General features: G+C 26.9%; 1 protein-coding gene across 1 annotated transcript in view; it reads right to left on the bottom strand.

Moving 5' to 3' along the window:
• Nucleotides 1-14,422, bottom strand: part of CadN2 (Cadherin-N2) — a 799,659-nt gene that overhangs the window by 108,370 nt on the left and 676,867 nt on the right. Inside the window, exons 6-7 of the mRNA XM_075297355.1 lie at nt 14,030-14,167; nt 11,816-13,136 (exon numbers count right to left, since the gene is read on the bottom strand). Coding sequence (XP_075153470.1) covers nt 11,816-13,136; nt 14,030-14,167 — 1,459 coding nt within the window. The remainder of the gene's footprint in view (nt 1-11,815; nt 13,137-14,029; nt 14,168-14,422) is intronic.

Genomic DNA, 14,422 nt, shown 5'->3' with positions numbered 1-14,422 from the left:
GAAAATTTTGTCAAAATTTTATTTCTGTAGAAAATTTTGTCAAGATTTTATTCCTATAGAAAATTTTGTCAAAATTTTATGTCTATAGAAAATTTTGTCAAAATTTTATGTCTATAGAAAATTTTTGTCAAAATTTTATTTCTATAGAAAATTTTGTCAAAATTTTATTTCTATAGAAAATTTTGTCAACATTTTTTTTCTACAGAAAATTTTGTAAATTATTTAATGCTATAGAAAAAATTAAAATTTTTTATTTCTATAGAAAAATTTTCAGAAATTTATTTCTATTGCAAATATTCTCAAAATTTTATTTCTATAGAAAATTTAGTAAAAATTTTATTTCTACAAAATGTTTTGCCATTTTATTACTATAGACAATTTTGTCAACATTTTATTTCTGGAGGCAATTTGTCAGAATTTTATTCCAAAAGGAAATTTTGTGATAGATTTATTTCTATAGAAGAATTTGTCCAAATTTTATTTCTTAGAAAATTTTCTCAAAATTTTATTCCTAGAGGAACTTTTATCATAATTTTATTTCTATCGAAAACATTGTCAAAATTTTATTCCTCGAGGAAATTTTTGTCAAAGTTTTATTTTTATGGTAAATGTTGTTTTTTTATTTCTATAGAAAATTTTGTCAAAATTTTATTTCTGCAGAAAATTTTGTCAAAATTTTATTATTATAGATAATTTTGTCTAAATTTTATTGTTATAGAAAAATTTTCAGAATTTTATTTCTATAGAATTTTGTCAAAATTTTATTTCTATAGAAAATTTAGTAAAAAAATTATTTCTACAAAATGTTTTATCAAAATTTTGTTACTATAGATTTTTTTTTTCAAAATGTTATTCCTAGAGGAAATTTTGTCATAATTTTTTTCTATCGAAAACTTTGTCAAAATTTTATTTCTACAGAAAAATTTGTCAACATTTTATTCCTCGATTAAATTTTGTCAAAATTTTACTTCTACAGCAAATGCTGTTTTTTCATTTCTATAGAAAATTTTGTCAAAATTTTATTTCTATAGAAAATTTTGTCAAAATTTTATTTTTATAGAAAATTTTGTCAAAATTTTATTTTTAGGAAAATTTTTCAGAATAGTTTTTCTATAGAATTTTGTCAAAATTTTATTTTTATAGAAAATTTAGTAAAAATTTTACTTCTACAAAATGTTTTGTCAAAATGTTATTACTCTAGATTTTTTTTCAAAATGTTAGTCCTAGAGGAAATTTTGTCATAATTTTTTTCTATCGAAAACTTTGTCAAAATTTTATTTCTACAGCATATGTTGTTTTTTTTATTTCTATAGAAAATTAAGTCAACATTTTATTTGTAATAAATTTTTCAGAATTTTATTTCTATAAAATTTTGTCAAAATTTTATTTTTGTTAAAATTTAGTAACAATTTTATTTCTACAAAATGTTTTATCAAAATTTTATTACTATAGAAATTTTTTTCCAAAATGTTAGTCCTAGAGGGAATTTTGTCATAATTTTTTTCTCTATCAAAATGTTATGTCTACAGAAAAATTTGTCAACATTTTATTCCTCAAGGAAATTTTGTCAAAATTTTGTTTCTACAGCAAATGTTGTTTTTTTTTATTTCTATAGAAAATTTAGTCAAAATTTTATTTCTATAGAAAATTTTGTCAAATTTTATTTTTATAGAAAATTTTTCAGAATTTTATTTCTATAGAATTTTGTCAACATTTTCTTTCTATAGAAAATTTAGTAAAAATTTTATTTCTACAAAATGTTTTGTCAAAATTTTATTACCGTAGAATTTTTTTTCACAATTTTATTACTATAGATAATTTTGTCAACATTTTATTTCTATAGAAAATTTTGTCACAATTTTATTCCTAGAGAAAATTTTGTCATAAATTTATTTCTAAGAAAACTTTTGTCAAAATTTTATTTCTATAGAAAATTTTGTCAAAATTTTATTCCTAGAGGAAATTGTGTCAGAATTTTATTTTTATAAAAACTTTTGTCAAAATTTTATTTTGTAAATTTTGTATACCCACCACCATAGAATGGTGATGCATGTATAATAAGTTTGTCATTCCTTTTGTAACACATCGAAATATCGATTTCCCACTATATAAAGTATATATATTCTTGATCAGGGAGAAATTCTAAGACGATATGACCATGTCCGTCTGTCCGTCTGTCTGTCTGTCTGTTGTAATCACGCTTCAGTCTTCAATAATGAAGCAATCGTGCTGAAATTTTGCACAAACTCGTCTTTTGTCAAGTTCGAAAATGGGCTATATCGGTCAAGTTTTTGATATAGTCCCCATATAAACCGACCTCCCGATTTGGGGTCTTGGGCTTATAGAGATCGTAGTTATCCAATTTTCCTGAAATTGGAAATCTAGAGGTATTTTATGACCATAAAGAGGTGTGCCAAAAATGGTGAGTATCGGTCCGTATTTTAGTATAGCCCCCATTAGAACGATTTCCCGATTTAACTCCTTAGGTTTCTAGAAACCGTATTTTGTATCCGATTTGCCTGAAGTTTTAAATATTTTGGTATTTAAGGCTCACAAAAACATTTATCGGATTAAGTTTTTATCAGTCCATTTGGTAATGCCTCCATATAGACCGACTTCACTTCTTGAGGGTGTAGAAGGCGCACTGATCATGAAAATTGCTTGAAACTCAATGTAAAATTTCCAGATTTTACTTCTACAGATTTAAGATTTCAAATCAAGACGTTATTTTATAATTTTCTTGCACACTTACAAGGTGTTAATGATTCCTCTAAAACTCAAACAAAAATGGTTCTTATAAATCCAGAATCTGATATAGTCTTCATAGGTATAATCTTTAAATTTAGCTTCGTGAAGTGTACTGGTTGAACTGATCTGCTTAATCTGTCCTCAAACCCTCTGAAATTTCGAAGGAAACCCTAATATTTGATTGATGGTGGTGGGTGTTTAAGATTCGGCCCGGCCGAACTTACTGCTGTATATACTTGTTTATTTCTATAGAAAGTTTTGTAAAAAAATTATTTCTATAGAAAATTTAGTAAAACTTTTATTTCTATAGAAAATGTTATTTTTATTAAAAATTTTATCAAAATTTAATTTCTATAGAAAATTTTGTCAAAATGTTGTTTCTATAGAAAATTTTGTCAAAATTTTATTCCCAGGAAATTGTGTCAGAATTTAATTTTTAGAAAAACTTTTGTCAAAATTTTATTTTGTCAATTTTTTTTATTTCTATAGAAAGTTTTGTAAAAAATGTATTTCTATAAAAAAATTTATTTCTATCTAAAATTTAGTCAAAATTTTATTTCTGTAGAAAATTTTATAAAAATTTTATTTCTAAAGAAAATTTATGAAGTATCTCTACCATTTTTGGTAGAATGCCAAAGAATGATGTAGCAATGTGTTTAAGATACCTTGTCAGTAGCAACTTTTTTGCTTACTTGTTTTATTTTTATTTATTTCAAATTTAATTGAAATTTTGTTATATTTTTTTGATCTCTACAAAATCGAAAGAATTACTCATTGAATGACTGATTACATAGGCTTTTGTGTTAAGCCACTTAACAAAATCAATTATATTATATCCGAATTTAATTCGTATAATTGGCATTTAATGGCAATTTGCCATCGCACTACATCAATCACTGGCTTATCTAAATCTACTCATACATTGTATAATGTATGGTAAAATGTAAATTATATTTTTGATGATTGTATTAAATTAAATGTCATATCAATTAATGTTAACCGGATAGTTGGGTATGGTGATTTGATTTTGCTCATTGATGTATGTAGATCACTGAAATATGTGTGACATGTGTCTTTATGTCACACACACGCAAACACAGTGATAGATTGCAATTAACAATTAAACAGACTCTAATTGTATTTAACAATAATAACAACAATAGCAACACTACTTATGGCAACGTATTTACTTTACAAGGGACCACCTAAAAATGATTCGCAATGGCCATGAACTCTGCATTGTGTATATATGTATGTGTAGAGGTATGACGATAGTGCCAGAAAATTGTGGCAAATCCGAAAGAAGACAAACAATGATGTTTCAATTAAAATGTTACTCACACGCACACACACACTCGTACGCAGAAACATTGATTGATTACCAAATACAAATGATAATGGATAAATTATAGGCTACTATGCCTTCACAACTCAACACAAAGAAATGTGTTTATAGTGGTGTGTATATACGAGTAAGCCGAACAATAATCGCTATATTCGACTTTTTCAAGTTTTGTTCAAATTGGATATTCGAAAATTCGTATTTTTAAAATTAAGAAAATTACAATTTAAAGTCCCGAAAAGTTGACTTTTCTAAATTATGAAAAAGTCGAAAGCTTCGAAAAATTCCAAATTTTTAGAAATTCCAAATGTCGTAAATTCGATATAGGGGAAAATGAATGGGGTTTTAGTTATGAATAACAAATTGTAAATGTTAAAATTAAAGAACCATGGAACGCTTTTTACTGTTTGTTAGTTTCGTAGAATTATCGATGTTTTGGTAGATTTTGTAAAATATTCCTCTCCAATTAAGAGGTACTTCAATTTTCCATAGAAATAAAATTTTGACGCAATTTTCTATAGAATAAAATTTTGACAAAATTTTCTATAGAAATAAAATTTGGACAAAAATTTTTATAGAAATAAAATTTTCTATAGAAATAAAATTTTGACAAAAATTTCTGTATAAAAAAAATTTTGCAAAAGTTTTTTATAGTAAAAAATGTTGACAAAATTTTCTATAGAAATAAAATTTTGACAAAATTTTCTATAGAAATAAAATTTTGACAAAATTTTCTATAGAAATAAAATTTTGACAAAATTTTCTATAGAAATAAAATTTTGACAAAATTTTCTATAGAAATAAAATTTTGACAAAATTTTCTATAGAAATAAAATTTTGACAAAATTTTCTATTGAAATAAAATTTTACCATAATTTTCTATAGAAATAAAGATTTGACAAAATTTTCTACAGAAATAAAATTTTGACAAAATTTTCTACAGAAATAAAATTTTGACAAAATTTTCTATAGAAATAAAATTTTGAGAAAATTTTCTATAGAAAAACAATTTTGACAAAATTTTCTATAGAAATAACATTTTGACAAATTTTTCTATAGAAATAAAATTTTGACAAAATTTTCTATAGAAATAAAATTTTGACAATATTTTCTACAGAAATAAAATTTTGACAAAATTTTCTATAGAAATAAAATTTTGACAAAATTTTCTATAGAAATAAAATTTGACAAAATTTTATATAGAAATAAAATTTTGACAACATTTTCTATAGAAATAAAATTTTGACAAAATTTTCTATAGAAATAAAGTTTGACAAAATTTTCTATAAAAATAAAATTTTGATAAAATTTTCTGTAGAAATAAAATTTTGGCAAAAATTTTTATGCGAATAAAATTTTACCAAATTTTTCTATAGAAATAACATTTTGACAAAATTTTCAACAAAAATAAAATTTTGACAAGAAATAAAAATTTGGCAAAAAATTGTATAGAAATAAAATTTTGACAAAATTTTCTACAAAAATAAAATTTTCTGTAGAAATAAAATTTTGGCAAAAATTTTTATGCGAATAAAATTTTGCCAAATTTTTCTATAGAAATAACATTTTGACAAAATTTTCAACAAAAATAAAAATTTGACAAAAATTTGTATAGAAATAAAAAATTTGCCAACATTTTCTATAGAATTAAAATTTTTCTATATAATTTTGTATATAAAAAAATTTTGACAACATTTTTTATAGAAATAAAATTTGGCAAAATTTTGTTTAGAAATAGAATTTTGACAAAATTTTCTGCACAAATAAAATTTTGCTAAAATTCAAAAATTTTGAAAAAATTTTCTATAGAAACAAAATTTAGACAAATTTTTCTTTACAAATAAAGTTTTAACAAAATTTTCGATAGAAATAAAATTTTGACAAAATTTTCTATAGAAATAAAATTTTGACAAAATTTTCTATAGAAATAATATTTTGACAAAAATGTTCTATAGAAATCAAATTTTGACAAAATTTTCTATAGAAATAAAATTTTGACAACATTTTCTATAGAAATAAAATTTTGGCAAAATTTTCTATAGAAATAAAATTTTGACAAAATTTTTTATAGAAATAAAATTTTCTATAGAAATAAAATTTTGACATAATTTCTGTACAAAAAAAAAATTTGCTAAAGTTTTTTATAGTAAAAAATTTTTACAAAATTTTGTATAGAAATAAAATTTTGACAAAATTTTCTTTACAAATAAAGTTTTGACAAAATTTTCTATAGAAATAAAATTTTGACAAAACTTTCTATAGAAATAAAATTTTGACAAAATTTTCTATAGAAATAAAATTTTGACAAAATTTTCTATACAAATAAAGTTTTGACAAAATTTTCTATAAAAATAAAATTTTGACAAAATTTTCTATAAAAATAAAATTTTGATAAAATTTTCTGTAGAAATAAAATGTTGGCAAAAATTTTTATGCGAATAAAATTTTACCAAATTTTTCTATAGAAATAACATTTTGACAAAATTTTCAACAAAAATAAAATTTTGACAATAGAAATAAAAATTTGGCAAAAAATTGTATAGAAATAAAAAAATTGACAACATTTTCTAGAAAAATATAATTTTTCTATATAATTTTACATATAAAAAAAAATTTTGACAAAATTGTCTATATAAATAAAATGTTGCCAAAATTTGCTATATAAAAATTTTTGACAACATTTTTTATTGAAATAAAATTTTGAAAAAATTTTCTTTAGAAATAAAATTTTGACAAAATTTTCTATAGAAATAAAATTTTGAAAAAAATTTTCTGTACAAATAAAATTTTCCATTCGTTTTGTTTTGCAATCATTGGTTTTGTTCTTTAAGAATTGTTGTTGTTTTTTTATTTAAGCTTAAAACCATACATTGACTAAACTACAAGTGTAGCTTAACCAACAGAGGAAAAGAATGTTTGTCAAATTTATTTGGGCAAAGCCATATATATTGCTAAAATTTTTTATAGGAATTACATTTTGGCAAAATTTTCTATAGAAATTTGACAAAATTTTCTTTAGAAATAAAATTTTGACAAAATTTGCTATAGAAATAAAGTTTTGACAAAATTTTCTATAGAAATAAAATTTTGACAAAATTAAATAAATAAATAAAATGTTGACAAAATTTTCTATAGAAATAAATTTTTGCCAAAAATTTCTATAGAAATAAAATTTGAACAAAATTTTCTATAGAATTTAAATTTTGACAAAATTTTCTATAGAATTAAAATTTTGACAAAATTTTCTATAGATTTGGTAAATTTTTAATTATCAATGATTTTCCACATCCTATTCTTTATTTTATTTTTTTTTTTCATTACAACTCTTTAAGGAATTGAGGATTTGTGTGAAGAATTTTAATTTAAATTGGGCATATTTTGGGGACGAAAGCATCGCAATTTGTGGACAATAGTCAGAAAAATATTGGAAGCAACGATCCCATATCACTCCCGCTACTCTCTATTCCATTCCACTCTATTTTACCTACGTTTTGTAGTAGGGTAACAGATTTTTTTTCGATTGCCGCACAAAGAGCATCCCATTGACCCAAACGAAAGACAGCTGACCAACCAAAGTGGTATTTTGAAGCTTTTGCCAATACTATGTCTGCTGCAATGTCCATATAAAACAATGGCTTATTTCCAAAATGGTTATTTGTTCACCGTAATTGATTTGTTTTGTTCACAAATGATTGGTTTTATCTTTCACTTTAGCATTCAAGTGAAATCATTTGATTATTTTTTCTCTCAATTGTTCATTCACCCCTTAAGAAAAGTTGGATTCATTCAATTAAAATCATGTCTACGGTGTCAACCCACGCATCATAATTAAAGAGTGGATTAATTTTTTAGAGTGCGTGTTTGTTTATAGAGAAAAAGATTGTGTATTGTGGAAGTACTTAGGGGTCCTTTAGAATCTCTTCAATGTTGTTCAGAGAAATTGGAGAAGATTTAAGAAAATAAATTCAAGGCCTTATAAAGTATTGAATAAATTGATTAAAATGATAAAATTTGAAAGATCAAAAGGCCGGCTTTGCCAAGTTTAAATGATCAAAAATGAAAATCCAAATTTTATTGAATTCAATAGGTTGCAATTCGACTTTTACAAGTTTTGCTAAAATTGGATATTCGAAAATTCGTATTTTCAAAATTAAGAAAATTAAAAGTTAAAGTCCCGAAAAGTTGACTTTTCCAAATTAGGAAAAACTCGAAAGCTTCGAAAAATTCAAAATTTTTAGAAATTCCAAATGTCGTAAATTCGACTCTTTTAAATTTTGGAAAAATCGAAAACTTAAACTTAAAAAGTTGGCCTTTCTAAATTTTATAATAGTCGATTTTTTCCAAAATTTCAAAAAAGACAAATTCAAGAGATCGAAAATTCGGCTTTACCAATTCTAAATGGCTAAAAATACAAAAATTGTCTTTTATAAATTTAAAAAAATTCGATGGATTTAAATTTGAATTTTACAAATTTTGAAATATCGGATATTTAAAAAGTCGAATTTTTGAAAAAATAAAAAAAAACATAAATAAAAAATTAAAAACTAGAAAAGTTGACATTTCCAAATGTTGAGAAAATCGAAAACTCCAGCAGTTGGACTTCCAAATTATAAAAACAAACTAAATTAAAAAGTTAAAAACTTAAATAGTTGACTTTTTAAAATTTTGGAAAAGACGAAAATTAAAACATTTGGCTTCCAAATTTTTAAAAAAAATCAAATTCACCAAATTTAAAAAAAACAAGTAAGAAAGTCTAAAGTCGGGCGGTGCCGACTATATTATACCCTGCACCACTTTGTAGATCTAAATTTTCGATACCATATCACATCCGTCAAATGTGTTGGGTGCTATATAAAGGTTCGCCCCAAATACATACATTTAAATATCACTTGATTTGGACAGAATTTGATAGACTTTTACAAAATCTATAGACTCAAAATTTATGTTGGCTAATGCACTAGGGTGGAACACAATTTTAGTAAAAAAAAATATGGGAACCATTTAAATCTGAAGCAATTTTAAGGAAACTTCGCAAAAGTTTATTTATGATTTATCGCTCGATATATATGTATTACAAGTTTAGGAAAATTAGAGTGAGTCTTACAACTTTTCGACTAAGCAGTGGCGATTTTACAAGGAAAATGTTGGTATTTTGACCATTTTTGTCGAAATCAGAAAAACATATATATGGGAACTATATCTAAATCTTAACCGATTTCAACCAAATTTGGCACGCATATCTAGAATGCTAAATCTACTCCCTGTGCAAAATTTCAACCAAATTGGGCCAAAACTCAGGCTTCTGGGCCATATAAGTCCATATCGGGCGAAAAATATATATGGAAGCTATATCTAAATCTGAACCGATTTCAATAAAATTTGGCACACATGACTATACTACCAATTGTGCTCCTTGTGCAAAATTTCAAGCTAATCGGGATAAAACTCTGTCTTCTGGGTCCATATAAGTGCATATCGGGCGAAAGATATATATGGAAGCTATATCTAAATCTGAACCGATTTCAACCAAATTTGGCACACATAGCTACAATGCTAAATCTACTCCTTGTGCAAAATTTCAACTAAATCGGAGCAAAAAATTGGCCTCTGTGGTCATATGAGTGTAAATCGGGCGAAAGCTATATATGGGAGCTATATATAAATCTGAACCGATTTCAATGAAATTTGGCACGCATAGCTAGAATGCTAAATCTACTCCCTGTGCAAAATTTCAACCAAATTGGGTAAAAACTTTAGCTTTTAGGACCATATTAGTCCATATCGGGCGAAAGATATATATGGGAGCTATATCTAAATCTGAACCGATTTCAATAAAATTTAGCACACTTGACTATAGTACTAATTGTTCTTCTTGTGCAAAATTTTAAGTAAATTAGGGTAAAAATCTGGCTTCTGGGGCCATATAAGTCCATATCGGGCGAAATATATATATGGGAGCTATATCTAAATCTGAACCGATTTCTTCCAAAATCAATAGGGATCTATTCTGAGCCAAAACACATACTTGTGCCAAATTTGAAGTCGATTGCAGTAAAACTGCGACCTAGACTTTGATTACAAAAATGTGTTCACGGACAGACGGACAGACGGACAGACGGACATCGCTATATCGACTCAGGAACCCACCCTGAGCATTTTTGCCAAAGACACCATGTGTCTATCTCGTCTCCTTCTGGGTGTTGCAAACATATGCACTAACTTATAATACCCTGTTCCACAGTGTGGAGCAGGGTATAAAAATCGAACAAGCGATCTTCCCAAATTGTGAAATTTTTCTCTAGAATTCGACTTTTCCACTTAAAAAAAAAAAAATGAAAAATGCCTATTTTTAAAATAGGCAAAAACTTGACTATTCGATTATTTAAAATTTTTATAAATTTAAAAGGTCGATAAATAAAGTTTTCCAAATGTTGGAAAATTTTGAAAATTGTAAATCTCAAAAAGACGCATTTCTTTCAAAGTTTACAAAAATTAAAAGGTCAATAAGTCGACTTTTCCAAATTTAAAAAAAAAGTTCAAAATTGTTTTTTCCAAATTTTGAAAATTTGTAAAAGTCGAATAGGCAACTTTCCCAAGATTTTAAAATAGGCAAAAAGGTCCAAAGGCGACTTTTACAAATATTGAAAAATTCCAAAACTCGCAATGTTGAACATTCCAAATTAAAAAATATCAAAATTCGACATTTCTTAAATTTTTAATAAATTTAAAAGGTCGATAAGTCGAGTTTTCCAAATTAAAAAGGAAAGTTGAAAATCGACTTTTTGCAAATTTAGAAAAATTGTAAAACTCCAAAAGAAAATTGTAAAAAGTAAGTAAGTCGACTTTTAAAAAAAGGGCTCAAAGTAGTTATTTTTTAAATTTTGAAAAATTCTTAAAGTCGAAGAGACGATTTTCGCAAGATTTTAATATATGCAAAATCTTGACTATTTAAAATTTTTAATAAATTTAAAAGGTCGATAAATCGAGTTTTAAAAATTAAAAAGGAAAGTTGAAAATCGACTTTTTTCAAATTTGGAAAAATTGTAAAACTCGTAAAGACGCATTTCATTCAAAGTTTGAAAAAAATTAAAAGGTATATAAGTCGACTTTTCCCAATTAAAAAAAAAAATGTTCAAAATCATTTTTTCCAATTTTTGAAAAATTATAAAAGTCGATGAGACAGCTTTCCCAAGATTTAAAAATTAGCAAACAGGTCCAACGGCGACTTTTACAAATATTGAAAAATTCCAAAACTCGCAATGTTGAACATTCCAAATTAAAAAATATCAAAATTCGACATTTCCAACTTTTCAAAACTTTGAGAACACGAAAAGTCGACATCTTAAAATTTTGAAAAGACCACACCTCGAAAAATTGTCTTTTTGGTTTTAATGGCGATTCCTGATCAAAATAAGTTTAAGCCAATTTACCCCCTCATATAACCATATTTACACAGAAGTCATTTCAATTTACTTCATTTCTATTTGACATATTAGCTATAATGAATATTCTCTGTGAATAAAAAATTAAGTAAAATTAAATAAATCTTCTTCTTAAGGAAAGAATTTTAGCGAGAAATCAAAAGTTTATTTGTCTACAATTCTATTCCACAGAAAGGAAATTTGCGTCTTATTATTGGAAGTTATCTACGAAAGTGTTTTCTATTACTATTGATGATAGGAATCCATTTAATTTTTGTTTGAAATTCTACAATCATATACTCACTTCGATCATATTCCAGCTTAAAGCTCGATCGTATATCATCGCCCGCCAAAGGATCTAAACGAAATGAGAATGGTCCACCATTCCCTCGGGCTCGATCGTCGGCATCTTTTGCTGCAATCTCGATAATTTTTCTTGGACCAACATTTTCTGGCAAGACGGGTCGATAGTCTTCTTTGAAAACAGGCGCATTGTCGTTGACATCTTTAACGATGACGGTGAGAGTAGCAGTGGCGGTGCGCGGTATCGCACCATCATCAACAGCCAAGACTTCTAAATGATGACGCTCGGCCGTTTCACGATCCAGTGAGCGTTGTATACTAACAGCTCCCTTATCGCTAATGGCAAATTGTCGTTTTCGATTGGTGGCTTTGACCAAACGATAGTTAACCTTACTTTTGCCTCCTTGATCGGCATCTGTAGCTTTGAATTGCTCTAAAATTGTCCCCACTTTAATGTCCTCATAAACTGAAACTTCTATATGATCTCGTTCAAAATGTGGTGAATTGTCATTAATGTCACGAAGTTTCACCACAACCCAGGAATAGGCCAAATGATATTTATCACTATCATTGTCACCCTTATCGTTGACTTGTATGCGAAATCGGAAGCCGCCGCTTTGCATGTGATCCTCATAGTCCAGAGGTTTGACAATTTTCAAGGAACCCGTACCATCACTATTGCGTATCATGGCAAATTTATCTGAACCCAAGCCGCTATTGGGTACCACTTTATATTGGAAACTATTGGTTTCATCTTCATCCTGTACGGTTACCGTGAGTATGGGTGTTTCGGGGACATATGTGCCATTCGTCTCATCCACCTCGGTGAACCATTCATCTTTTGTGAACATGGGAGGCATATCATTTAGATCTTTAACTCTTATCGAAGCAGTGCCCGTGCCCTTAAGACCACCACCATCCATGGCTACCACTTGTATGGAATAATCTGGGGTACGTTCTCGATCTAAACAGCATACCGCTGTCTTAATCACTCCCGTCTCTGGTTCAATTTCAAAGATCGGCGCTCCTGTCTCCTCTTCGATGACATTTTTCTCTATCGAATAGATTAGTTTGGCATGTGTACCTTCGTTGGGATCATCGTAATCGACAGCAGACATGGTCATTACCGGTGCACCGGCTGTGCCATTTTCAGTGACATTACCATAGTAAATACCCTGAGGGAACTGTGGTGTATTGTCGTTGATATCTTTGAGATTTACTTGAATGTCAGCATAGCCGACAAGGCCTTCACCGCCCTCATCCTGGGCGAAAACGGTAAAACGCCATTGGGGTCTACCGTTCGGTTGATCGCGATCAAGGGGCTGTAGAAAAAAAGAAAATTTATTTAAATTTTTCTTTGAGGGTATTAAAAAGGTAAAAAAATATAACTAATTTTTCCGGAAAAAATTTTAGTCATGCTTTATGGATGCTCACAATGAATTGCATTCAATTGTTATGTAATTGATAGGCCGAGACACAGGTACCAATATAAAGGATGTTTTTGGATGTCTATACCATAAACTTCCATAAGTAGGGTGGCTGATATATAATGAATCAAAGTAAAGCGCTATAGTTTTTAATTTTTTTTTTTTAGTTTTTTAATTTGATTGTTCAAAATCAAAAATGTTGGAAAAAAATCAAATTTGTTCGAATTAGCTACTTTTGTATGAATTATGACCTCTTGGCTCATTCCCGACGAAGCGCAGTGTTTGGAGATCATTGACACTTTGAAATTTTCAGGGCCAACCTTACTCTCCAAAAGCTTCTGATGCAAGAGTCCAAATAGTTGAGATCCGGAGGATTTCTAGCTATGAAAATTAATTTAAAATGATCTCGTCTTGTCTAACCATCAACTAATTTTAATAAATTTCATATATCTATATTTTATAATCTTTTTCTCAGCAACTAAATAAATTGTTAACATATTTTTATTTATGAGACTTTTTGTTTTTTTTTTAACCTTCGCAAATTTTGTCAATACTGAACATTGATTTAAATCTTGGCTTCTAGGCCTTAAATTATTTGCTATACATATCAGCCACACTGTATGCCCAATAGGGTTATTATAATCAAAAATAATGCCATTCAATTAATATTACTTTGACTTCGGCGGAGACTCATGTATCGATCAATGAAAGATAACTCTTTATTCGGATGTCCTTGTAAAAGGATTTTTTAAGGTGACGGCTATTTTTTATATATACAAAAGACTTACCTTTAGTACAAAAATATCGCCTGTTGTGCGATTTATATCAAATTTACTATTAGCAGTGTTGTCAGGATCAATACCCTGACCGGTGAGAAAATATACAATATTTATGGGTCTATCTACATCGCCATCGGTGGCAGTAACCTGTAAAAAAACAAGACGAGAAGGATTTCATTATATTGTGCCACTAAATTTAATTTCAATTAAATATTTTTCATTACTTTTTCTAAAGACAATTTATAATTTTACGCATATTCTATTAGAGAAAAATTATAAAATAAATTTTTATAAGAAAAAACAAGTATATACGTATATCGGCCAGGACAAAACTTATGTACCCTCCACCATGGATTGCGTAGAAACTTCTACTGAAGACTGTCATCCACAATCGAATTACTT

The sequence above is a fragment of the Haematobia irritans genome, chromosome 2 (genome assembly GCF_050003625.1).
Source record: "Haematobia irritans isolate KBUSLIRL chromosome 2, ASM5000362v1, whole genome shotgun sequence".
Lineage (NCBI taxonomy): Eukaryota > Metazoa > Arthropoda > Insecta > Diptera > Muscidae > Haematobia > Haematobia irritans.
Note: the sequence above shows the minus strand (reverse complement) of the source record. Positions and strands in the feature narration are given on the sequence as shown.